Consider the following 13,761-nt stretch of genomic DNA (forward strand, 5'->3'; position numbering starts at 1 on the left):
CCTTTGTTTAAGAAGGGTAGCAAGGATAATCCAGGAAATTATACGCCGGTGAGCCTTATGTCAGTGGTAGGGAAACTATTGGAGAGGATTCTTCGGGACAGGATTTACTCCCATTTGGAAACAAACAAACTTATTAGCGAGAGGCAGCATGGTTTTGTTAAGGGGAGGTCGTGTCTTACTAATTTGTTTGAGTTTTTTGAGGAAGTGACGAAGATGATTGATGAGGGAAGGGCGTTGGATGTTGTCTATATGGACTTTAGTAAAGTCTTTGACAAGGTCCCGCATGGCAGACTGGTACAAAAGGTGAAGTCACACTGGATCAGAGGTGAGCTGGCAAGATGGATACAGAACTGGCTCAGTCACAGAAGACAGAGGGTAACAGTGGATGGGTGTTTTTCTGAATGGAGGGATGTAACTAGTGGTGTTCTTCAGGGATCAGTGCTGGGACCTTTGCTGTTTGTAGTATATATAAATGATTTGGAGGAAAATGTAGCTGGTCTGATTAGTAAGTTTGCGGACGACACAAAGGTTGGTGGAGTTGCGGACAGTAATGAGGATTGTCAGAGGATACAGCAGGATAGAGATCGGTTGGAGACTTGGGCGGAGAAATGGCAGATGGAGTTTAATCAGGACAAATGTGAGGTAATGCATTTTGGAAGATCTAATGCAGGTGGGAAGTATACAGTAAATGGCAGAACCATGAGGAGTATTGACAGGCAGAGAGATCTGGGCATACAGGTCCACAGGTCACTGAAAGTGGCAACGCAGGTGGATAAGGTAGTCAAGAAGGCATAGGGCATGCTTGCCTTCATCGTTTGGGGCATAAAGTATAAAAATTGGCAAGTCATGTTGCAGCTGTACAGAACCTTAGGCCACACTTAGAATATTGTGTGCAATTCTGGTCGCCACACTTCCAGAAGGACGTGGAGGCTTTGGAGAGGGTACAGAGGAGGTTTACCAGGATGTTGCCTGGTCTGGAGGGCATTAGCTATGAGGAGCGGTTGGATAAACTCGGATTGTTTTCACTGGAATGACGGAGGTGGAGGGGTGACATGATAGAGGTTTACAAAGTTCTCAGCGGCATGAACAGATTGGATAGTCAGAAGCTTTATCCCAGGGTGGAAGAGTCAGTTACCAGGGGACATAGGTTTAAGGTGCGAGGGGCAAAGTTTAGAGGGGATGTGCGAGGCATGTTTTTTACACAGAGGGTGGTGAGTGCCTGGAACTTGCTGCCAGGGGAGGTGGTGGAAGCAGATACGATAGCGACGTTTAAGACACATCTTGGCAAATACATGAATAGGAAGGGAATAGAGGGATACGGACCCCGGAAGTGCAGAAGGTGATCGTTTCGGCAGGCATCAAGATCAGCGCAGGCTTGGAGGGCCAAATGGCCTGTTCCTGTGCTGTACTGTTCTTTGTTCTTTGAGAGTGGAACAATAGATCAATTCAAAATAATAACCTCAACAAGGAAATCTGGGAGTTTAGTGACAGCTTTAATCAATGTCCCATCTTCCTTTTCATGTAAAAGAGCTGATTGGAACAAGTTAAAATAGATCAGACAGTTTCCCCAAGTTCCCACATAGACCATTTCTCCTTCAGCGAATACTGTGGAAAATCAGATGAATTGATGAAGCATCTCCCTTATGGGACTGCAAAAAGGTTCCTGTGTTAACCTGTCATTTTAAGAGTGGGTTAATGGGTGGGTAAGTCCTTTGGAATGTTATCTGAAAGAATTGTAAATACTTACCCATAGGTTGATAGGTTTGGTACTTGGGAACTGTGAATAGAAAACATGTATATTAATGAAGAAAGATGTTTGAGTACAAGGAGAAAAGGCCACTTAATACTTTCAATCCAGCGCATAAAGAGTCGTTCTGACTGTTTCAAGCATTCAGTCACCCAAACTCAGCCAGATATATTCAGGGTAAATTGTTAATATCTCTGTAAAACACAACCCTCCCTCAGTAAAACTATCCATCCAGCCCATCCTTAAAAGTGTCCATTGACTCCCATCAGATTCCTTCTCTGTTGTCTAAACCTTTTTAAAAGCTTTGACATTCTGAGCAGGTGAATATCAGTGTATAAATTCTTTCCATATTGGTGCAAATCACTTCTATCTACTATTTCAGTGGAGTCACCAAGCTGTTTAGGAGAAATGGGTGGTTGAGGTGAACCTGCTCAATGTTTGGTCATTGGTATCACATGGTTTAATTTCAGATCCTGGGAGGTTGTTCCACACGGTTCACTCTCAGTAACAGCTCCACAGTCACACAGCTTTGGATCATTCGAGAAGGTAACTGCTTGGTGCCTATTGACACCTGCAAATGGGACTGGGTGGACAGCTGTCTGGGAGGAAGGTTGAGGATCATGGTGATATTATCATCACTGTTTATGAGTTTGGGATTGGAATATGAAAACCAATTGGGTTAACACTGGGCGAGAAATGTGTCTCAGGCAGTGACGTATATTGGATGGTATTGGGTCAGCCGCCTGTTCTACCCAGCGCCTGATATTGAATTCCACTGAGCAAAGTGGAACTGAGTATCAGGAACTGGGTATAATGGGCTGCTGATCTAGTACCAGAGAAGCATAGAAAAGTTACGGCACAGAAAGAGGCCATTCAGCCCATTTTCACTGCACTGGCTGAATAAACTAGCCATCTAATACTATCCCACCACTGTAGCCTTCTGGCTTACAGGACTTCAGGTGCAGGTCCAGGTATGTTTTATATGAGTTGAGGGTTTCTGCCTCCACCAGCGATCAAGGCAGTGAATTCCAGACCCCCATCACCCTCTGGGTAAAAAGGTTTTTCCTCATGTCCCCTCTAATCCTTCTACTCATCACACGTTAATCCCCACTACTCGAGACAAATTCTGGTGCTTTAAATGTTTCTCCTGAAATTATCAGTTTATTAACCTCAGGATAACCAGCATTACTTGGATTGGATTAAATAGAGTCCGAGAGTTATACATCACAGACACAGGCCCTTTGCCCAATCGTCTCTCTGCCGGCCTTCAATCATCTATCTACTCTCATCCCATTTTCCAGCACTTGGCCCGCTGCCTTGTATGCTATGGTATTTCAAGTGCTCATCTAAATATTTCTTAAATGTTGTGAGGGTTCCTGCCTCGACCACCTCTTCAGGCAGTGTGTTCCAGATTCCAACCACCCTCTGGGTGAAAAATATTTCCTCAAAGCCCCTCGAAATTTCGTGCCCCTTACCTGAAATCAATGACGCCTGGTTATTGACCCCTCCGCGAAGGGAAAAAGTTTCTTCCGATCTAACCTATCAATGCCCTTCATAATTTTGTATACTTCAATCAGGTTCCCCCTCAGCCTTCTCTGCTCTAAGGAAAACAACCCGAGCGATTTCAGTCTCTCTTCATAGCTGAAATGCTCCAGCCCAGGCAACATCCTGGTGAATCTCCACTGCACCCTCTCCAGTGCAATCACATCCTTCCTATTGTGTGGTGACCAGAACTGTACACAATACTCCTGCTGTGGCCTAGCTAGCGTATTATACATCTCCATCAGAACCTCCCTGCTCTTATATTCTGTGGCTCAGTTAATAAAGGCAAGTATCCCAAATGCCTTCCTAACCACCTTATCTACCTGTGACTTCTGCCTTCAGTGATCTATGGACAAGTACACCGAGGTCCCTCTGACCCTCTGTACTTCCCAAGGTCCTACCATGCATTGTATATTCCCTTGCCTTGTTAGTCCTCCCAAAATTCATCACCTCACACTTCTCAGGATTAAATTTGATTTGCCACAGCTCCGCCCATTTTACCAGCCCATCTCTGTCATCCTGTAATCTAAGGCTTTCCTCCTCACTATTTACTACATCACCAATTTTTGTGTCATCTGTGAACTTACTGATCATATCTCCTATATTCACGTCTAAATCATTAATGTACACTGCAAACAGCAAGGGTCCCAGCATTGATCCCTGCGGTACACCACTGGTCATAGCCTTCCACTTGCAAAAACAACCCTTGACCATCACCCTCTGCTTCCTGCCACTGGACCAAGTTTGGATACAATTGGCCAAATTGCCCTGGATCCCATGGGCACTTACCTTTTGAACCAATCTCTCATGCGGGACCTTATCAAAAATCTTACTGAAGTCCATGTAGACTACAGATTAAAGATGTTTTATTAATGGTCAAACATTTTGTTCTATTTCAAACCTACATCTCCAGCCCAGGAACTGAGAACTGAACACTGATGGTTCCTTTCTGCAATTCACAGAAAGTGTAATTGAGATATCTTTGGAAAGCAGTGAGTGACAGAGAACAGTGGGAGCAATGTATCAGTGATGGTAGTAGTCTATGCTTAGTGGGAGTTCTGTATTCAGGCTTTTTCCATTGACTCTCATCTGATACCGTTTTGGATACTGTTGGGGGGGATGGCCTATCAGGGGAAACCAGCAGCAGCCAGAGCAGTGGCACCATGGCTGGCACTGTTGTTTAGCAGGGAGGGACAAAGCACAGAAGAGCAATAGTTAGAGGGGACTCTATAATCAGGGGCACAGATAGGTGCTTCTGTGGACGTGAAAGAGACTCCAGGAAGGTATGTTGCCTCCCTGGTGCCAGGGTCAAGGATGTCTCTGAACGGACAGAGGGCATTCTGAAGGGGGAGGGTGAGCAGCCAGAGGTTGTGGTACACATCGGTACCAATGAAATAGGCAGGAAGAGTGATGAGGTCCTGCAGGGAGAGTTCAGGGAGTTAGGTAGTAAGTTAAAGAAACAGGACCTCTCGGGTTGTAATCTCGGGATTACTCCCTGTGCCACGTGCCAGTGAGGCTAGAAATAGGAAGATAGTGCAGCTAAACACGTGGCTAAGCAGCTGGTGTTGAAGGGAGGGTTTCAGATATCTGGTCATTGGGCTCTCTTCGGGGACAGATGGGACCTGTACAAGAAGGACGGGTTGCATCTAAACTGGAAGGGCACTAATATCCTGGCTGCAAGGTTTGCTAGCGTCACTCGGGAGGGTTTAAACTAGTGTGGCAGGGGGGTGGGAACCAGAGATGTAGGACAGCTAGTGAAGTAAATGAGGAGGACATGGTAAATAAGGCCAGTAAGACTAAGCGGAAGAGCAGGCAGGGAGATGTTGCTGAGCACAGAGGGACTGGTGGTCTGAAATGCATTTGTTTCAATGCGAGAAGTATAACAGGTAAGGCAGATGAACTTAGAGCTTGGATTAGTACTTGGAAATATGATGTTGTTGCTATTACAGAGACTTGGTTGAGGGAAGGGCAGGATTGGCAGCTAAATGTTCCAAGCTTTAGAAGCTTCAGGTGGGATAGAGAGGGATGTAAAAGGGGTGGGGGAGTTGCATTACTGGTTAAGGAGAATATCACAGCTGTACTGCGGGAGGACACCTCAGAGGGGTCATGCAGCGAGGCAATCTGGGTGGAGCTCAGGAATAGGAAGGGTGCAGTCACGATGTTGGGGGTTTACTACAGGCCTCCCAGCAGCCAGCGGGAGGTAGAAGAGCAGAGAGATTTTGGAAAGATGTAAAGGTAACAGGGTTGTAGTGGTGGGTGATTTTAATTTCCCCAATATTGACTGGGACTCACTTAGTGCTAGGGGCTTGGATGGGGCAGAATTTGTAAGGAGCATCCAGGAGAGCTTCTTGAAACAATATGTAGATAGTCCAACTAGGGATGGGGCCATTCTGGACCTGGTATTGGGGAATGAGCCCGGCCAGGTGGTCGAAGTTTCAGTGGGGGAGCATTTCGGGAGCAGTGACCATAATTCCATAAGTTTTAAGGTACTTGTGGATAAGGATAAGAATAGTCCTCGGGTGAAGGTGCTAAATTGGGGAAAGACTAATTATAACAATATTAGGCAGGAACTGAAGAATTTAGATTGTTTGAGGGTAAATCAACATCTGACGTGGGAGTCTTTCAAATGTCAGCTGATTAGAATCCAGGACCAGCATGTTCCTGTGAGGAATAAAGAAAAGTTTGGCAAGTTTTGGGAAGCTTAGATAACGCGGGATATTGTGAGCCTAGTCAAAAAGAAAAAGGAAGCACTCGTAAGGGCTGGAAGGCGAAGAACAGATGAAGCACTTAAGGAATATAAAGACAGTAGGAAGGAACTTAAGCAAGGAGTTAGGAGGGCTAAAAGGAGTCATGAAAAGTCATTGGCAAACAGGATTAAGGAAAATCCCAAGGCTTTTTATACATATATAAAGAGCAAGAGGGTAACCAGGGAAAGGGTGGGCCCACTCAAGGACAGAGATGGGAATCTATGCGTGGAGCCAGAGGAAATGGGTGAGGTGCTAAATGAGTACTTTGCATCAGTATTCACCAAAGAGAAGGACTTGGTGGATGATGAGCCTCGGGAAGGGAGTGCAGATAGTCTCAGTCATCTCATTATCAAAAAGGAGGAGGTGTTGGGTGTCTTGCGAAGCATTAAGGTAGATAAGTCCCCAGGGCCTGATGGGATCTCCCCTAGAATACTGAGGGAGGCAAGGGAAGAAATTGCTGGGGCCTTGATAGAAATCTTTGCATCCTCATTGGTACAGGTGAGGTCCCAGAGGATTGGAGAATAGCCAATGTTGTTCCTTTGTTTAAGAAGGGTAGCAAGGATAATCCAGGAAATTATAGGCCGGTGAGCCTTACATCAGTGGTAGGGAAACTATTAGAGAGGATTCTTCGGGACAGGATTTACTCCCATTTGGAAACAAACAAACTTATTAGCGAGAGGCAGCATGGTTTTGTGAAGGGGAGGTCGTGTCTTACTAATTTGATGGAGTTTTTTGAGGGAGTGACGAAGATGATTGATAAGGGAAGGGCGGTGGATGTGGTCTATATGGACTTTAGTAAAGCCTTTGACAAGGTCCCGCACGGCAGACTGGTACAAAAGGTGAAGTCACACTGGATCAGAGGTGAGCTGGCAAGATGGATACAGAACTGGCTCAGTCACAGAAGACAGAGGGTAACAGTGGATGGGTTTTTTTCTGAATGGAGGGATGTAACTAGTGGTGTTCTGCAGGGATCAGTGCTGGGACCTTTGCTGTTTGTAGTATATATAAATGATTTGGAGGAAAATGTAGCTGGTCTGATTAGTAAGTTTGCGGACGACACAAAGTTTGGTGGAGTTGCGGACAGTAATGAGGATTGTCAGAGGATACAGCAGGATAGAGATCGGTTGGAGACCTGGGCGGAGAAATGGCAGATGGAGTTTAATTCGGACAAATGTGAGGTAATGCATTTTGGAAGGTGTAATGCAGGTGGGAAGTATACAGTAAATGGCAGAACCCTGAGGAGTATTGACAGGCAGAGAGATCTGGGCATACAGGTCCACAGGTCACTGAAAGTGGCAACGCAGGTGGATAAGGTAGTCAAGAAGGCATACGGCATGCTTGCCTTCATCGTTCGGGCCATAAAGTATAAAAATTGGCAAGTCATGTGGCAGCTGTACAGAACTTTAGTTAGGCCACACTTAGAATATTGCGTGCAATTCTGGTCGCCACACTACCAGAAGGACGTGGAGGCTTTGGAGAGGGTACAGAGGAGGTTTACCAGGATGTTGCCTGGTCTGGAGGGCATTAGCTATGAGGAGCGGTTGGATAAACTCGGATTGTTTTCACTGGAATGACGGAGGTGGAGGGGTGACATGATAGAGGTTTACAAAGTTCTCAGCGGCATGAACAGATTGGATAGTCAGAAGCTTTTTCCCTGGGTGGAAGAGTCAGTACTAGGGGACATAGGTTGAAGGTGCGAGGGGCAAAGTTTAGAGGGGATGTGTGAGGCATGTTTTTTACACAGAGGGTGGTGAGTGCCTGGAACTTGCTGCCAGGGGCGGTGGTGGAAGCAGATACGATAGCGACGTTTAAGAGACATCTTGACAAATACATGAATAGGAAGGGAATAGAGGGATACGGACCCCGGAAGTGCAGAAGGTGTTAGTTTCGGCAGGCATCAAGATCAGTGCAGGCTTGGAGGGCCAAATGGCCTGTTCCTGTGCTGTATTGTTCTTTGAGAGTGGAACAATAGATCAATTCAAAATAATAACCTCAACAAGGAAATCTGGGAGTTTAGTGACAGCTTTAATCAATGTCCCATCTTCCTTTTCATGTAAAAGATCTGATTGGAACAAGTTAAAATAGATCAGACAGTTTCCCCAAGATCCCACATAGACCATTTCTCCTTCAGCGAATACTGTGGAAAATCAGATGAATTGATGAAGCATCTCCCTTATGGGACTGCAAAAAGGTTCCTGTGTTAACCTGTCATTTTGAGAGTGGGTTAATGGGTGGGTAAGTGCTTTGGAATGTTATCGGAAAGAATTGTAAATACTTACCATAAGGTTGATAGGTTTGGTACTTGGGAACTGTGAATAGAAAACATGTATATTAATCGAGAAAGATGTTTGAGTACAAGGAGAAAAGGCCTGTTAATACTTTCAATCCAGCGCATAAAGAGTCGTTCTGACTGTTTCAAGCATTCAGTCACCCAAACTCAGCCAGATATATTCAGGGTAAAATTGTTAATATCTCTGTAAAACACAACCCTCCCTCAGTAAAACTATCCAACCAGCCCATCCTTAAAAGTGTCCATTGACTCCCATCAGATTCCTTCTCTGTTGTCTAAACCTTTTTAAAAGCTTTGACATTCTGAGCAGGTGAATATCAGTGTATAAATTCTTTCCATTTTGGTGCAAATCACTTCGATCTACTATTTCAGTGGAGTCACCAAGCTGTTTAGGAGAAATGGGTGGTTGAGGTGAACCTGCTCAATGTTTGGTCATTGGTATCACATGGTTTAACTTCAGATCCTGGGAGGTTGTTCCACACGGTTCACTCTCAGTAACAGCTCCACAGTCACACAGCTTTGGATCATTCGAGAAGGTAACTGCTTGGTGCCTATTGACACCTGCAAATGGGACTGGGTGGACAGCTGTCTGGGAGGAAGGTTGAGGATCATGGTGATATTATCATCACTGTTTATGAGTTTGGGATTGGAATATTGAAACCAATTGGGTTAACACTGGGCGAGCTAATGTGAGATCAGGAGTTTGGAATTCAATTTCAGCCAGTATATGGAACAGGTGATAACGGAATGACCATCAGTTATACATCCCGCCTGTATCTCCATTTTATTCAAGTTAATAGAGAGCACAGTTAGGTGGGTTTGAAATGGCCGGCCAATCCGCGATTGCCCTTTGAAACACCCTGCTGATGTTGAATATTTCACCATCTTTATAGCACAAATTCAGGATTAAATTGTTGGAAGGAAAAATGTGCTTGAAAGCGGTCAGATCCCAACAAGATCAGTAATCAGAACTGAGGAATGGACGCTGCCCTCCCTCTAACCATTTCTTTATCCTTTCGGGCCTCCTGATGTACGGTTCATCGGAGAAACAAGGGGTGGAAAATAAATGTAATCGTGGATTCCTGCTTTGTATGCTGGGTGTGTCGGTATATTGGGAAGGTGCAGGTTACATTAATCAGAATTCTTTTCTATATTTCATGGTAATTTCAGGATTCAGTGATCATTGTTCAATAAACGAATCTGAATGTACACTCTGTGGGACAAAAGCATGAATGCTACAACCGGTGATAGACTTTCGGATAGAAATGTGTCTCAGACAGTGACGTATATTGGATGGTATTGGGTCAGCCGCCTGTTCTACCCAGCACCTGATATTGAATTCCACTGAGCAAAGTGGAACTGAGTATCAGGAACTGGGTATAATGGGCTGCTGATCCAGTACGGCCCATTAATCCATTGTCATAAAAACCCATCTGGTTCACTCATGCCTTTTAGGGAAGGAAATCTACCGTCCTTATCTCATCTGACCTTTCTGTGTCTCCAGACCCATATCAACCTGGTTAACTCTTAAATGTTCTCTGAAATCGCCTTGCAAACCACTGTGTTGTCAAGGGCAGTGAGGGATGGGCAACAAATGCTGGCCTTGCCTCAGTTCCCATGAAAGAATTAAAAAAATTTCCACTGCACAAGACAAATTCTAGCGCTTTAAATGTTTTTCCTGAAATTCTCAGCAAATTAACATCAGGATAACCAGCATTACTTTGATTGGATTAAAGATGCTTTATTAATGGGCAAACTACAGCTGCAGCCCAGGAACTGGAAGCTGAACACTGATGGTTCATTTCACAGAAAGTATCATTGAGATATCTTTGTAAAGCAATGAGTGACAGAGAACAGTGGGAGCAATGTATCAGTGATCGTAGTAGTCTGTGCTTCGGGGGAGTTCTGCATTCAGGCTTCCTCCATTGAATCTCACCTGAGAGTGGAACAATAGATCAGGATTTTGTATCCAAATGCAGTGAGCCCCATACCCCTCGAGTGGGGCAAGCAAGCCAATCATCATACTCAGGAATACAGGGGCCACCAGATCCTTTTTGCTGGCAAAAGGCATGACCTCTCCCCCAGAGAGTGCAGTGAAATAGGAAACTGGTAGTGAATGGTATCAGAGGGCGGTGTACGCCTGTCCCTTTATATCGGGTGCACTTGGAGAGCGACCTAGTTTCAGGACCGGTGACCATGAGGATTGTCCCCGTTCTGTCTCTGGATGGGGTTGACCTGCTCCTAGGTAATGATCTGGCAGAGCCAAAGGTGGTAGCTTCCCCTGTAGTGGTAGACCGTAGGAGGTCAGAGAAACAGGGCAGTTGCAGAAGATGGAGCCCTGCATGCCCCATGTTTCTGTGGTGACTCGGACCATGGCCAGACCAGCTCCCTCAGAGGAGACTGAACTGGCACTACAGACAGATGACCCTGCTTGTCTGAAACCTCCTTTGGGGAGTTAGAGGGCCCAGGGAATAGGTTAAACTAGTCTTCTCTGGTTGAGGCTCAGCAAGCCGACCCCGTATTAAGGAAGTTAGCACAAGCTGCCCAAACTGAAGCAGAGGGAGCCCCTGATTGCTACTATTTAAAGATTAGATTAGATTAGAGATACAGCACTGAAACAGGCCCTTCGGCCCACCGAGTCTGTGCCGAACATCAACCACCCATTTATACTAATCCTACACTAATCCCATATTCCTACCAAACATCCCCACCTGTCCCTATATTTCCCTACCACCTACCTATACTAGTGACAATTTATAATGGCCAATTTACCTATCAGCCTGCAAGTCTTTTTTGGCTTGTGGGAGGAAACCGGAGCACCCGGAGAAAACCCACGCAGACACAGGGAGAACTTGCAAACTCCACACAGGCAGTACCCGGAATTGAACCCGGGTCCCTGGAGCTGTGAGGCTGCAGTGCTAACCACTGCGCCACTGTGCCGCCCTCAAGAATGAGGTGCTGATGAGGAAGTGGGGCTCTCCTGAGAGCAAAGAGTGAACAGTGGATCACCAGTTACTGGCGCTGCCGAGATACCGTAAAGAAATATTAAGAATGGCCTCCGAGTTTACAATGGCTGGACATTTCGATTTACGAGAAACCAAAGCCCGCATAAGACACCAGTTTGACTGGCCAAAACTCCACAAAAATGTGTTGGAGTTCTGTAAAACTTGCCAACCTGTGCCAGGTTGTGGGAAAGCCCCAACCTACAGTAAAATCTGCACCTCTAACTCCTGTACCAGCTTTTGGGGAATCCTCCAGCAGAGGGCTGGTGAATTGTGGGTGACTCCTGCCGGAAACAAAAGGGGACAGACAGGGTCAGGTCTGGCAGACAGCTAGGCAGGAAGGGGACAAAAAGGGCGGTGAGGGCAGGGAAAAGGAGGGCTAGGTGGATTCCCAGTGAAATCCCTTACTGTCCAGTTAGCCAACTCTGAAATGTTGGAAAAGTTAGACCCCACACCCTCCTATGTAAATGCAGGCCAAAGAAAAACCATACCAAGGCTGCCATCAGCATTTACAGAACCCTGCAAGGACAAGGAAAGTTCCCAAAAAGGCAAACCAACAGTGAGGGCGATGCTCCACCTAGTCGACGTGCCACAGGCACTGCAGTGGAAGTTGGACAGCTACCTGCAAGCAGGCATGTCCCAGAGGACATGGGGGAAATTAGCAAAGAGACCCTTCACACAGCAAAGAGTAATAGGAAACAAAGATACTTGAAAGTGAACAGCACTGACTGATTGACTCACCTAAACACTAAAAGTGAGGTCAGCGTGGATCTACCCAATGCAGGACCTACTGAACAGGGCTCATGCCCAAAGCTAATCAAATCCCACAAATTCACTTCAGACTCCAGCAAGCACAAGGGCCCAGAGGAAATCCCTGAGACCTCATAGGGGCTTAAAACCAATTTATTACCCAATGTCACCATAGGGAGTGAAATTAGCAAAGTGCTGGAACCTGAAGGTTAGAACTACATGCTGCAGAGACAGCAACCGAGGGGTTAAAACTGATGCCCGCAGGAGAACTTGCCCTGGACAATCATGGAAATTTGCAGACACAAAGCTTCCACAACAACTACATGTTTATTAAGATGACCATCCCCACATTATTACAAATTGATGCTAAAGAAACTTTAAACCCATTGGACAACATCTAACCATCCCAGACAAACTTCAAGGGAAAAAGGGCAATTAAATCAGTCTTGCTACTGCAGAGAAAAAAAGACAAGCTGTAACAATTCTAAGATTTCTAAGTGAATGACAGTGAATGAAAAAATTGAATGTCTATTTTCCTTTGTTTTCTTTTCCACTGCTGTAATGAAATGCTCCCAATGTCGCATTTCATTCTGCGTGGTACGGTGGTGTCATGAAAACCCTACATGCCAAATGGGAAATATTAATTTCATTGGTTGGAATCTTGCCTTAAATTTTTACTGGAAATTCTTACAAATAACTTTTTTAAAAAGAAAACTGGCAGCCAAGAGGGCCACTGCAATTTACATTTGGACAAACATATTAGACTGGAGACAACATGACCTTCTCAATCCAGCCAGAACAATGGGATGCTCTCTGATGAAATTACCTGAAATGGCCTTATCAATGTGGTCATCAGAGGCCATCGACACCCATTGTCTTTGAAAGAGCCAACCTCTCCCTCCCCACCAAATGTGACTGGACAGCTTGAGGGGTAAAGCCTTGAATCTCAGAGAAAATTCCAGAAGGATCTCAAAACCGCAAAGATGTTTTGGTAATGTCATGTGACTGCTTGTGCAGCTTGGGGAAGGTGGTAATCTTTTACCGCAGTGATAACTGAAAAGTGATCCAGGGAGCAGCTCTTTCTCTCTCTCTGTCTCTCTGGTAAAGACCAGACTGCCACAGCCAACAACTAAGGGACAAGGACCAAACTCTCTCTTCTGCCTTCCAGACCCTGAGAAGCAAACCCGCAACTGTGCACGTGGCCAACGAGAACTTCATGACTACGATTTCAACTGAGGACTCTGGGACTAATATTCAGTATTTAAATTCCATTTATTACGGACTCTACTCCAACAAGCAAATCTGTTTTCCCTCTGTAATCTATTTGTGTGTGTGTGTGTGTGTGTGAATGCGTAGCGTATTTTAGTAATTTCAACCAGGTTAGAATGTTAAGAATAATAAACTTACATCTTTCTTGTATAATCTCAAGAAAACCTGTCTGATTGGTTCATTTGCAATTATATCAGCGGAACAGGAGAAAGCAGTCACTGAGGTGATAAGTTCAATCACTGTGTTTAAAAAGGATAAGCCCTGTTGCGGTCAAACCAGAGACAGGGCGAAAGGGAAGCCTGAGACCCCCTCCTCACCTGGCCATAACACTTACCTTTATCAGGTTTGTGGGTTTTAATGATCTTCGTTATAACTTTAGGAGGTTCATAAGCTTGGTACTTCTTCACTATGAAT

General features: G+C 45.3%; 1 protein-coding gene across 8 annotated transcripts in view; it reads right to left on the reverse strand.

Annotated features, from left to right (window-relative positions):
* LOC137361949 (adhesive plaque matrix protein-like) overlaps nt 1-13,761 on the reverse strand; it is a 94,346-nt gene that overhangs the window by 65,006 nt on the left and 15,579 nt on the right. For all 8 annotated transcript variants that reach the window (XM_068026536.1, XM_068026532.1, XM_068026538.1 and 5 more), the window contains 3 exons: nt 13,682-13,753; nt 8,316-8,345; nt 1,748-1,777 (listed from right to left, as the gene is read on the reverse strand). In XM_068026536.1, the coding sequence (XP_067882637.1) occupies nt 1,748-1,777; nt 8,316-8,345; nt 13,682-13,753 (132 nt within the window). The remainder of the gene's footprint in view (nt 1-1,747; nt 1,778-8,315; nt 8,346-13,681; nt 13,754-13,761) is intronic.

This window comes from Heterodontus francisci, unplaced genomic scaffold (genome assembly GCF_036365525.1).
Source record: "Heterodontus francisci isolate sHetFra1 unplaced genomic scaffold, sHetFra1.hap1 HAP1_SCAFFOLD_323, whole genome shotgun sequence".
NCBI lineage: Eukaryota > Metazoa > Chordata > Chondrichthyes > Heterodontiformes > Heterodontidae > Heterodontus > Heterodontus francisci.